This window comes from Camelina sativa, chromosome 16 (assembly GCF_030686135.1).
Source record: "Camelina sativa cultivar CO46 ecotype springtype chromosome 16, ASM3068613v1".
Lineage (NCBI taxonomy): Eukaryota > Viridiplantae > Streptophyta > Magnoliopsida > Brassicales > Brassicaceae > Camelina > Camelina sativa.
Window position 1 is genome coordinate 761,270 of NC_141895.1, and position 13,169 is coordinate 774,438.

The 13,169-nt window shown below is 34.5% G+C and overlaps 1 protein-coding gene, 1 non-coding gene and 1 pseudogene across 3 annotated transcripts; 1 reads left to right on the forward strand and 2 right to left on the reverse strand.

The window, feature by feature from the left end:
- Positions 1–430: 430 nt before the first annotated feature.
- Positions 431–2,300, reverse strand: LOC104749124 (metal tolerance protein A1 pseudogene; annotated as a pseudogene). The gene is made up of 2 exons (XR_015583817.1): positions 1,788–2,300; positions 431–1,701 (listed from the first exon to the last, which is right to left on the reverse strand). The product of XR_015583817.1 is annotated as a metal tolerance protein A1 pseudogene (transcript).
- A 1,497-nt stretch (positions 2,301–3,797) lies between these two features.
- On the reverse strand, positions 3,798–4,511 carry LOC104749125 (uncharacterized). Its single transcript, XM_010470702.3, has one exon. It carries the CDS (start codon positions 4,426–4,428, stop codon positions 4,099–4,101), a length of 330 nt encoding a protein of 109 aa, XP_010469004.1. The 5' UTR covers positions 4,429–4,511; the 3' UTR covers positions 3,798–4,098.
- A 2,803-nt stretch (positions 4,512–7,314) lies between these two features.
- LOC104749126 (uncharacterized) lies at positions 7,315–7,961 on the forward strand. The gene has a single exon (XR_015583772.1). It is a non-coding gene; the product is annotated as an uncharacterized LOC104749126 (transcript).
- The last annotated feature ends 5,208 nt before the right edge of the window (positions 7,962–13,169 follow it).

Consider the following 13,169-nt stretch of genomic DNA (forward strand, 5'->3'; position numbering starts at 1 on the left):
TATAAGTTGACTCTAAACTCTAAAGATATTAAACAATAAAAGTCTTATCTATTAAATGCCTTGGGTGCTACGGCATTAAACAGTGTTTGTCCTATAAAATGTCCCAGTTTGTCTAGAATCTCACTCCAAACAGGTACCTTCATACCCGGTCTCACAAAACTTGAACAAAGAAACAAAACATTCGGCCTTTGCATACTTAACGAAGACCTTAGAAACCTTATCAACAAATTAAAACTGCAAAGAAAGTTTGGCTCATTTTTTATCAATTGTGTACTGGATCGGATATGGTTGTTAACAGTCACACACGAGCTATGGTTACTTGCTCTCAGGACAGTGATGCCCCACTCTTTTTTTGGTAGTTTATTATATTATAAAAGATATATAAACCCTAACGATCCTGATTCTTTTGTGGTATCTTAACACAAATCCCTAATCTCAAACAAAGTTGTCCTTTTAATTACTTTTTTTAAGGCAGGACAAAAAGAAACTTATTCATAAACAAAAAACAATGGCATATGTCACAACAATGTAATGGATATCACACGAGAAAGCGAAAAAAGATTGAACTTCGATCATGAAAATGACAGGAAACCAGAGAAATTAACCCCTTTTGTTGTTTTAACGCTCGATTTGTATCGTGACGTGACTGATATGGAACTCTCTCCATATGTAATCGATCACTTTGTTAAGAACCGTATCATCATCAGCTTCTGGTCTAATCTTGACATGACAAGAAACCAGAGTTTTTCCAACTGTAATTGCCCAAATGTGCAGCTCATGAACACCGACCACTTCTTCGATTTGCATCAATCCCTTTTCGAGTAGCTTCGCATCGATCTCTCTCGGTGTGCTCTCCATTAAAACTTCAAGTATGCCTCGAATCATCTTAATGGTCGTCCCTAAAACAATAACTGAAAAGACTAACGTGCAGATCAAGTCAATTACTTTCCATTTAGGGTCATACCAAATCAGACCCCCTCCAATCATCACCCCAATGCTCTGGATTAGATCACCAAGAACATGAAGATAAGCCCCTTGCACATTAATGTTCCTCCCTTTCCTTGATTTCTCCAGTAATAGCTCAGCTTTTTCCCCATCACCATGACCATGACCATGACTATAACTATGACCATGACTATGGCCATGCACATGAGTATGACTATAACCATGATCATGACTATGACCATGACCATGCACATGAGTATTACTATGACTATGGCCATGATCATGTCCAAGCACAAAAATCATTATGATATTTACAACTAAACCAAAAGAAGCAACAAGAACCATAAAGAAACCATCAACATCATCATTAGTCTCTTGAACGAGTCTAGTTACGGCTTCATAGACCAAAACCCCAGTGAGTAGCCAAATGAGCTGGATTGAGAGAAGAGCACCCAAAATCTCAATCCTGAAGAAGCCGTAACTCTGTCGGGGATTCGCTTCCCAAGAAGAAGCCCATAAGGAGAGCATAGAGATAGCAAAAGCACCAACATCAGTGAGCAAATGAGCTGCATCTGTTAGTATAGCCAAACTATTAGCCTTAAGGCCACCAACAACTTCTATGCTCATGAACAAGAGACCTAACACCGCAACGCAACAGAGCTTTTGCATCGAAGCAGCTCGTTCTTTAGCATCACTTGGAGAAGTTGAAAACCCACAAGCTGTTTCACCACAGAGTTTACTTCTTCTTGAGTCCATCTGCAGCATTAAAAAAAATGTAACTTTAGAGCTAGAATCAATGAACTATACGCAATTCTATGAATACAGTATATAGATTTGTTTACCTTACAACAAAGCAAGATAGTAGAAACTCAATTCAAGAGTGAGTTTAGAGTTTGAAACATGAAGTAGATATTTAAAGATTGGCGAAAACAGAGAAGTATAACAGGGACATGCATCCCACAACTACTACACGAGGATAGCGAGCAAAACAATATTTCACATTACAACATACGAAGAACAGAGAAGACTAATAATTAATTATAGTTAATTAGAACCCATGAAGTTAATGAATATGACAACATATTGATACCAAAAACAAAGAGTCAAACCCATAATCATGCGTAGTAGCATTATAAAATGCATATTTAAGTGAAGGCCCAATGTAACAATGACGAAATCCAAGCGACATCAGATTCTGATGTCGACCAATTCTTGATATCATCACATCGAGAGTGGAAAGAATCTGGAAACAAAAGCTATACTAATCTCTCTCTCTCTCTCTCTCTCTCTCTCTCTCTCTCTCTCTCTCTCTCTTCCCATATCGTCCACTCCACGACATTGTTTGTTTTTCCAACGAAAACTATCGAATCTAGCTGTACTTGTAATAAATAGTTAATTCATCTTTATCGTTTTCTTAAACAGGCCCATTTGAAAGTTATATAATGGGCTAATTACAAATGCTGGGCTGAGGAAGATGGATATACAGAAATAATAATAACTGCGGCTGCTATATTGCCTAGGAAAAAAAATTTGGTCTTTCTAGACGGTCTCTAACTTTGACTTTGACCAATTTTGAAAAATGCAAAAAAAAAAAACGTTTACATTATGTTATGTGAACTCAACCTCTATAGAACTACAAATCAAACTTTTAATAATCAATTCTATCTAACTAAAACCTGCTGATAACATTAATAATGTAAACGAGTTTTTTTCTAACACTTCGAAGTTGAGTTCACATAACCAAATTCCGAAATTAAGATTTACGTATATGGGATAGTTAACGTTGGTTTTATTAAAAGACTAAAAGTACAAAAACAATACATTTTTCCATTGGGTGATGCAACAGACAACAGTTTAATAGGAGTCTTTACACCTAGGCTTTGCGTAACGGAACTGCTTTTTCGTCTAAAAATTCTTTTAGAGATATCGATACAAAAGCATGATAAATAAATACTCGAACTTTTAAACAAATTGCAGGTATGTAAAACTTAAAAAAAAAAAAAACCAGAACGATAACATAATCATAGTTAAAATTCAAAGAATTTACATCAACGTAATTATATTTTACATTAGTAAAAGAAATCGATAATTTTGAAACGTCATATGTACGTAGGTGGAGTTCTTAAGAGTTACACCGTAACTGTGAATGAGCAACCGTGCGTGACCAGACAGACGTAAAAACTTAAATACATTATGATGGGTTGATCAGGGTATTTTTTGAACAGATGAAATAAATATATGAAGTTGTCGACTAGATTTGAAATTTGTCTGTAAGTTTACTAGATATTAAGATATTGAAGATGCAGTTGCAGTAGCAGAGCGCTGTTGGAACAAGGAGCTGTGAGGACACATGATTCTGTACCTAGGAACGGATGAGTGAGGTGTGACAAGGAGGCGTAGCTACGTGTCATTGTCTGTGTTGAAGATAAAGCAGAATTGAGAGAGAAGATATTCGGAAAAGATATGCGGAGAATATCTCACTCGACGGTTAAGGAATGAGAAACCTTGGCGAACAAGTATTTGCCTTAGACGAAGATTTGAAGATCTTCTCATTAGGGTTTTGAGAGGTATAGTATAAAAAGCTAAGGGAGTTTAGTCGTAAGTTTTTTAACACTAAGAAAACCTTTGGTGAGAGATTGTAAACTTCAAAGCTAATCAAACAATAGCTAAGAAGTGAGTGTTGTTTTTCTCTTAGATCTATACTAGAGTTAGTTAGATAGAATAGAGAAAAGTGCTTAGATTTGTTCTTGTAATCATTGATTTGTTTTATAAGAATAAATAAAGAAGCGTTAGCTTGGCGTTTTCCAAGCAGAGGTCTGTGGTGTAAACTTCTATACCTTTACACATATATGTGATGTTAAAGCACAATCGAATTTAATCGTTAACAATTTTTCAAAAAAATTATTGAAATTTACATGTAAATCGATCTTTAAATGCATGACACAAACATACTGTACCTTTTTGCTTCTCTTTTTTTTTTTTTTCCTTTTTACTATATAAAGAAAAACAAATATTGAAACTTAGCCTAAGTTTTGTGCATGAGATAATATGCTTTAACCAACAAAAGAAAAACAAATATTGAAAATGATCTAGAAACGTTATCAAAGTGTCGTTTATCTAAACTTTTACAGAATAGAAGACACATATATTATATTATTCCTCAGTGATGGAACCCAATCTTCGAGACACTAAGTAATTTCCACGCCGTTGCGACGGAACATCGTCACTGGAGCCAAGAACCCTTGCTGGCAAGCGACCTTCCATACATTCTTTAAGAATCAAGAAACCAATCTTACCACCGTCGTTTGATTGATCACCACGATGTGCCAAAGACATAAGCTCTTCCAGTTGATCTCTTCTCATCCTCGCTTTAACCCGTACAGTGCTTCTACGTTGTTGCGGCGACTCCTCCACGTGTCTTCCTCTTCCTCCGTCGCCAGAAGCCGGGTGTACAGCGCAGCTTCTCCTAAGAAAATTCCCCATTTCTTGATCTTCCTTGTATTTCAAGTGCTTACATTAAATGATGCGTGTATGACTTGTTTCTATATATAGGACAATAGAGAAGAGATTGAGATTGTTAGGCATTTTATATATAGGCGTGTGCAATTCGGTTTTCCTATTGTTGGGGTTGGGTATTTCGGTTTTGCCGTCAAAGTATGTCCAAACGAAAGCCGAGAAAAATGATTTAGTTTGGTTATATCCGGTTTCAATATTTGGTTTGGTTTTTGATAACCTTTTTGAAATGAAAGCAGCAATACACAGTTAACTATGTATAACCTAATATCGCCTTGATCTATTAAAAACGTACGTTATCCTTGAAAAAAACTAGTTTATTCGATTCGATTGCACTAAATTTAGTTTTGGTTCGGTGGTATATAAACTGTGGCAGTAGAATGTTATAGTAAAACCCGGTTAGTTTGAATGTGAAACCATTTGGCTTCATTTTTCAACCCGGAATTTTATAGAAAATGAGGAAGGAGTTTGAGTAAGAATGTGAACTACGATGCATGGGGCATGCGAGGTTATTAGACGGAATTATTAAGTGTTGTTCTGGTTCACGTATCTGCTGACGTGGAATCTAAGTTAATTAAATTACTATACTAAACAACACACAGGCAGGGTGTGTTTCACGCGTCAACTATCTTTAAAGTTTTCTCCGGGATTTTGTCACCTTAAGCCTCACCTATTTCTCGTTTAAAAAAAAAAAAAATCTTAGATCGAATGAAACCTCCCCTTTTTTCTGTTTGGATTTTTGTTAGGAAAAATTCTTGGGTTCATCTTTTTAATCAACCAATCAAACTGTCTGTCATATCATATTTATAAAATAAATCAAAATTAAAATAAAAAGACAAAACAAGTTAAGAAAACCAATAAATTTTTTATCAAGGAAATTATGTTGGTTTAGGTTTATAAAATAATGATTAGAGTTTAAATTTTACAATTGAACGAAATCATACGTCGGTTTGGGTTTACAAAAAAGTGGTTAGAGTTTAGTTTTAACAATTAAACAAAATTATATGCCGGTTTGGGTTTACAAAAGAGTGGTTAGAGTTTAGGGTTTAGATTTTACAATTAAATGAAATTATATGTCGGTTTGGGTTTACAAAAGAGTTACTAGAGTTTAGGGTTTAGATTTTACAATTAAACGAAATTATATATCGGTTTGGGTTTACAAAATAGTGTTTAGGGTTTAGATTTTAAAATTATGCAAAATTATATGTCGGTTTGGGTTTATAAAATAGTGGTTAGGGTTTAGATTTTACAATTAAAGAAAATTATATTTTAATTTGGATTTATAAAAAGAGTGATTTGAGTTTAAATTTTATAATTTAAAACTATAGTATAATGTTTAGAATTAATAATTTTAAAATTAATTAATATACATAATTTCATTCTTTAATCAATAATTTGTTTCCTTAAGTAAGAGGGGGTGAATAAGAGGGTTCACCCTAGGGGTGAACCCAACTATTGTTCTTTTGTTAAATTGTATCTATCTTTGTATAATTCAGGACCATTACCACTAATTAGTTAAGTCTGACCCGTTATGTAAGTGATGGTTAACCATCCTAACCGAATTAATTTTAACAAAGGAGAAAAAACAGTTTTGAGAGTTTTAAAAGAAAGAACAATTCATTACATATAAGCTCAGTTTTATTTAGGGTAAGGGTTTTCAAAAGAAAACATATAAACCAAAACAGAACCACGTTAAAATCTCAAACTTAACATTAATTCATTTCTCACTTGAAGTTTTTAAACAAAAAGAGTAAATCAAAGATGACAAAAAAAACAATAAATGAATAAAATTTCATCTGTATTTCTATAATTCATAATTCTTTGCTGGTATGTATAAATTTCAGCATGTAGTGTGAGAGACAAGTAAGCTAGTGGAATTTTAATAATATATATTCCACTATCGTGGGTTCAAAGCTCTCTTTAGTAGAACTCAAAAAACAAAAAAAATGAGAGTAAGTAAATATTATGGGCCAATGTCCGTCAGGACCCTTGAAATTAATAATGACCCGCCAAGAAATTGTTGGTACGTAATTGAGTGCACCGAAAGGTGGTGGTACTGTTTTTTTCTTTCGTCTTTCCATTATCTTTCTTTTTTGATCCTCCGTATACTATAAGAAGACAAAAATGTTATGTTGTTGTAGGACATGGATCCACAAGTTATGTGACATTACATTAATCAATTAGAGTAGAAACAACATGCAAACATATACTCTGTTTATCTTGAAAATCTTTTAAGATATACACTGTTTGGTCAATAGTTTAACACGTAAACGTTTGTTTTATAAATTTCGTGGGGTTTTCTCTAAGAATTTGGCTTCATCTGAATGTAAAAAAATAGTAAAATTCAACTGCAACTTTGATTAATCCTCCATAGTTTTATAAAGTTAAGTTTTAAAGTCTTTTTGTCTCTGTCGGCCTTTTCAACCTTTTGACCTCACGTGAACATTATTAACCCTATCACTTCCTTTTTAAAAGGGAATGGGTTAATAATAAGCATCATTTATTTTCTTTCTTGTAGTTTTGTTAGACAACCTTTCTCTATTTTGTATACAACCTTGCCAATTAATCTACAAATAAGGACTTCAAATGAAATAAGATGTGCCAAGCATTTTCAAAAATGAAAATACATTATATTGCCAAAGTACTCTACGAGTAGTCATATTACCAGGTACTCTGAAGTACCCAAAATCATAATATGATGATAATAAATTATCGCAAGTACAGGATCTTCGTTCCTTTTTAACCAAGAAAAGTGGTGGACCATCCACATTGTTTTTCTTTTTACTTCGTAATAAATTTTAATTTATACTTTATTTTTGTAATAACCTTCGTCTTAAACCCTTCTCCGTCTTGGGTTTTCTTAGGATTCCATACATTACATATACAAACAATAATAACTTGTTACTATTATATTCTCTTGTGAAAAAGAAAAGAAAAAAAACAAAATGGGTAACTGCGTATTCAAAGGCAGTGGTGGTTCTAGAAAATTGTACGACAAAGATGATTCGTTGATAAAAGTGGTGACTCCAAACGGTGGCATTATGGAGCTTCATCCTCCCATCTTAGCCGAATTCATCACCAACGAATTTTCCGGCCACGTCATCCACGACTCCTTAAGCCTTCGCCACTCATCTCCACCGCTTCTACACGGCGAAGAGCTCTTTCCCGGTAACATATACTACCTCCTCCCTCTTTCTTCCGCCGCCTCGACCACTCCACAGTACTCTTCCGAACAACTATCAACGCCGTACAGAATGTCTTTCGGGAAAACGCCCGTAGCGACGGCTATGAATGGCGGGGGAGGAGGTGGTTGTGGAGTGTGGAAGGTGAGGCTTGTGATAAGTCCGGAGCAGTTGGCGGAGATTCTTGCGGAGGATGTGGAAACCGAAGCGTTGGTTGAAAGTGTGAGGACGGTGGCAAAGTGCGGCGGAGGTGGACTTCACTCGAGGGCCAACTCAGACCAGTTAAGCGTTACGAGTAGCTTCAAAGGGTAATTAAGGTAAATTTTCCAATATGTGTAATTTTTACATGTTAATTATGTGATACTCTGTTTTCACGGTTAAGCTTTTAAATTATGTTGATTTGCGTTGGAGACTTTGAAGTGATTACATAAGTTTATAAACTATATGAAATTTCGACGACATCTCACATGAAACGATTAATTAATAAAATCCTAATTAGATTATTTAATCTTTCTCATTCAATGCTAAAACCTAAAAGAGTCTAAAAAGAGCAAAACAAACGAGAGGCACATAAATATCATATTGTTCACTCGGGTACTTTAGCTCTGTTGGGCTTATGTTGAAATGAATTGTTGTCAACTAATCATTTGAGTTTATTTCAGGCCAAAAGACCCAAATATGGCCAGAAACAGTTTAGGATTAGGTTTAAGTTATACACCCTACACAACTATTATAAGGTCCTGATATCGGTGTTATAACTAAGTACAGAAACAAGGAAACAATTGTTCCTAGACTTGACCATGTAGTTTGCTCAAAATAATTGGATCTTTTTTAGATTATCAGAACATGCCATAAGGCCCCATAACATAGGTTGCATAGAATCAAAATTGGATATGTAAAGCGTAAAAGCAGGTTTTCTCTTCCAACACATATATGTATATAGCTATGTGACTGATTCCTCTATTCTCTCGTCCAACCAAAAAGAACACTCCGGTTTGTTTATCACCTCCATGTATAATATTCTTTTTGGGTATAGTTATTTTATAATTTAATCATTTATGGGGAGCGAAAATTGATCATCATATCGTCTAGATATATCATCTATTTGAAAAGACAAACACACATGATTCAGGTTTACGATTAATAATTAAACACACATTTTTTAATTGTGAGACCAAGGTACGTACCTTTCTCTCGTGCAGGCAAAAGTATTTAACCACTTGATTACTTCGTCATGAGATACCTATTACCTAAGTGAGGAAGAATACATGTATTAGACGACAAATATTTTTTGATATCTAGCAATTTCAGCTGTGCTGGCTACATCAACAACCGGCAAACTAGGAAGGTATTAACATTTGTTTACTAAAAAATACCTTAAACGAAAAAATTCCTTCAACATTGGAAAAGATAATTTGAATTTTGGAATTCTTTTTGGTTATTATCTTCTTAGCTATCGCAATAAGATACTTAATTTCTACTTGGCCGTCCAACTGGTTAGAATCCGCATCGATAAGGCATTCACAGATTGGTAATCTTCATTATGCTCTTTAAATTCTATCATCGCAAGAGCAATGATGCAACACTGGTTCGTGGAGACTGTATTGTAACTTTTTTGTGCTTGCAACAATTGTTTTTAGACATATCCTATACACAGAGTTTCGGGTTTCTTTATGGCTTACAGTCGTTTAATTTGTTGTCTATTTCAAGGGAGGATTAGTGATGTATTTAGTTTTACATAAATGTTGTTTTTCCTATATCACCTTCGTGTATAATATAATATGTATATAACTGGCAGTACATAAATGAAGATTGTTTCGAAGTTGATCAATAAAATTAATCCCTTGGTCACTAGGTAAACAGATCGCTATCGTAACAACTACTAATATGTGAAAAGAAAAGACCAAACCAAACGAACACAATCAAAAGTCACCTTCAATCCTTCAACTTTAATATTAATTACGATTCCTAAATTTCTTAAAGTACGAATTTTTAAAGGTTTTTAAATCCACGTAAAAATTAGAATTTTGTACAACGTAACATAAAGTAACAAGAATCAAAAAAAAAAGTAACAAGAATCAAAACTGAACCACATTAATTTTTTTTTTTTTTTTAAACATAAAGTAAACAAACATAGATGCTGGATTTCCTTACATTCACTGGTTCGTACACAAAACAAAAAGGGCCATCTTCTCCACGGTCAGCTTAGTAAAGGAGACTCATGATACAATATCTGGATCAGCATTGCAATATTGGCTTGACAATGTTCGTTTCAAACTACATATTTTATAATTTACCAACCACATATAACTTTTTTCTTAATTATTCATTTTGTATATATAGCCTCTATACGCAAATACATTTTAGATTAGGCCACATGCGTTTACTCAATTTTGGTTTACTCAGAATTAAATTTAAAAAATCAAATAATATTATAAATATAAAAAGATCATCAAGATGCAAATAACATTAAGGCAACGGTAGGTCCTTTATATTTGAAGTATATAGGTATAAGTATAATCTGACAGTTCGTATGTCCATTTCACGTATTCTTCCCCACGATTTCTTACGATTTTCTCTAGCCCCACTGCTTTGATTCTACACTTTTTGGAACTTCCTGCGCAATTAGTATGCCGTAAGGAGACGTCGTCATTAGTTTATAAAACCCTTTGCAATTGTCTGCATTATGCTTGCAAGCCTGTTTTTTTTTTTTTTGGGTATCAATGTAAACATCATTCAAAGGTATTATCATAATTCATAAGTATTCTTATTATATACTCTGGATTGCAAAACCTTGACAGTGCTATATATTCACATTTTCCAAAACTATAACTTGTTAACTGTATCAGAAAGCATCCATTAACTCAATTTAATCTCATAATTTAAGTTAGTATGGCGACTGTTATCCTATTGATATCTTGTGTTTTAATGTAATTTTAGAGCTTAATTCTTTATTGTTTTGTGTATATTCATGAGCATTTAGGTTGTTTAGGTTGCATTTTGCATCAAGTTTGTTATCTCAGATGATGGAGTAGAGATGTACAAGGAAAATATGCTTTGGAGCCAAATAAATCAATAATTAGCAATATAATGACAGACACATATTTGGATGCACACAAGATGATTGATGATTCGGAACCAGTTTGCAGTCCCTCAAAGATCGACTCGTATGAAGACCTTTATTTGGGATTTAGCTCCAGATTTCTTCATCTAAGTTATTGGAAATTGAGTAAGCTTTGCAATGGAGGTGATTTCATGCCAATCAGATGTGCGTATAAAGAGTTATACCTGTTTGAGTGAGCGTATATACAGCCAAAGTGAAGACAGGAGCCACACGCGGCCAAGAGCAGCGGCCAAACGGTGGCCGAGTGAAGACCAGCGGCCATCCCAATCGGTCAAGAGCTGGCCGATGGAGTTCAGAAAGAGGAAGATCGTTTACAGCAGCGGCCAAACTCAATCGGCCAAGCCATGACCGTTGGAGCCAAGCGACCTCATCAATCGGCCAAGCCATGGCCGATGGAGCTCAAGAAGAGAAAACACCGTTTACACCAGCGGCCACCACCATCGGCCAAAGTGTGCCCGGCCATCCCAATCGGCCATCTCAATCAGTCAAAGCATGGCCGTGTGAGACCATCACCACACTTGTTTTAGTTTTGATCCGGGTTTGACCCGGTTTGAACTGGGTTGACCCGGCTCCCTTTTATTTTGCTATAAATACTCTAACCCTATTAAGGGGAGACTTATCTCTTATCTTTTATTTTTGGTTTATCTTTTGTTTATCTCTTGTTTAGCAGCCATTGAGAGTTTTTAAGATTGTTTACTCTTGGTTTGTTGAATGATGAGTACTTCTAAGTTTTTAATAGCAATTTCTCTTTCAAATCTCTTAATCTATAATCTCTGATTATGATTTCACAAAGACCAAACTCTTTCCTTTGTGTGATCATGATGATGAGTGAGTAGATCATTAGAACTTTGGGCTAGGTAGATTAGGGAGATGGATGATTGATCTTTGATGTCTAGAGCCTTATTTATGTGTTTCCTATCTTGTTTAGTATTAATAATGCTGAAAAGCCTTGATCAAGCTTGAATCTAGACATTAGGATTTCCATTGCCCAGAAGGTGTTTAATGAAATTCATGAACCAAACTATTCAAGGGCTTTGCACTCCTAGCCAATGGAAATTGATGATTAGGATGCTTAGTGGTATTAAGACTTGTTCTTAATGCATGCTAGCTTTGTGATTGCCTTTGGAAAAAGTTGATTATCACTTGATTTGTTTAAGAATCTCTACCATGGAAATGGATTGATTTGCATTAGTGTTCTTAGCCATAGGATTGTTCTTGATTGTTGCCTGGACATCTAGGATTGGTTAGCTATCTCCCAAGTCAATTACCTTGCCCAAAGTTCACTTGTTTTTGATTTAAAGTTTGTTGTTAATTGTGTTATGTTTCTTTTCTTTAATTTGTTTTGCTAGTTAAGACTGTTACAACAAACCAATTCTTGTTAAGAATAGATTAAACAACTTTGTGTATTCTTAGTGAATTGATTAATGCCGATTGTGGATTAATAATTTAATTGACTGAAATATACTACATCAATTTGACGCCGTTGCCAGAGATCGAACCCGGGTCACCCGCGTGACAGGCGGGAATACTTACCACTATACTAAGTTTTGAGTACCTGACTATTATGAATCTATATAAACTCAAAACCACGTTAAAAGAAAATCAGAAATTAAATAACCGTTTGTAAATTGGCCCCCACAAGATCTACGGCATACGTACAGACTTCTCTCACAGTTGTAAACAACTGTTCATCTAGATTAATTCACGTCGTCATCCTAACTTAAAATAATAAATACAGTAAGTTATTTTATTTTTGGCAAATCCACTTTCTTTTCTTGAACCACATGCACATAATGCGAATCTCAGACCCTTTTTTGCGATGTCAAACAAAAAAAAAGAGACCTTTTTGTGCAATGTTAATTACCTGCACATATATTCGATGAGGAGGTTGTGGATTCTCATGAGTAATATACTTCACCATTCATTAAGTCTATCGATATCTCCTCCCATCACGTTCTACGTACAAAATGGCCTCTGAAATTATTTGAACTCATATCGATAATAGTAGATTAAGCTACGGGGTTTGATGTCGTAGTTAACATCACACTTTTTCTTTGTAAATTCTTTGCAATTTATGAGAATAACAAAAGGTGGAAATGGTTGCAAAATAGCGTTCAACTCATTCATGTACTAAATAGAAGATGAAAGAGTCGAACAAATTTCATTTATAATTTGTTCATTTCTCCAGTTTTTTTAGTTGAATGGATTGAATAAATTTTCTAACTTATTCATCTCAAATGGTAAAAAATTGGATAAATGATAGTTCAACATATTCAACCCATTAATTTATGTCATCAATTTGCACCCAAAAATGACTAAAATGTCTTGTCTATAGAGATTTTTAAGGTCGGGTGTCATCGTAGCGATGTGGGCTTGCTTCCTACATTACAGTTGACAAGTGGATC

Bases quoted from the DNA above. Each gene is read 5' to 3' on its own strand.
- LOC104749125 (XM_010470702.3), bottom strand. From the start codon at position 4,428: ATGGGGAATTTTCTTAGGAGAAGCTGCGCTGTACACCCGGCTTCTGGC.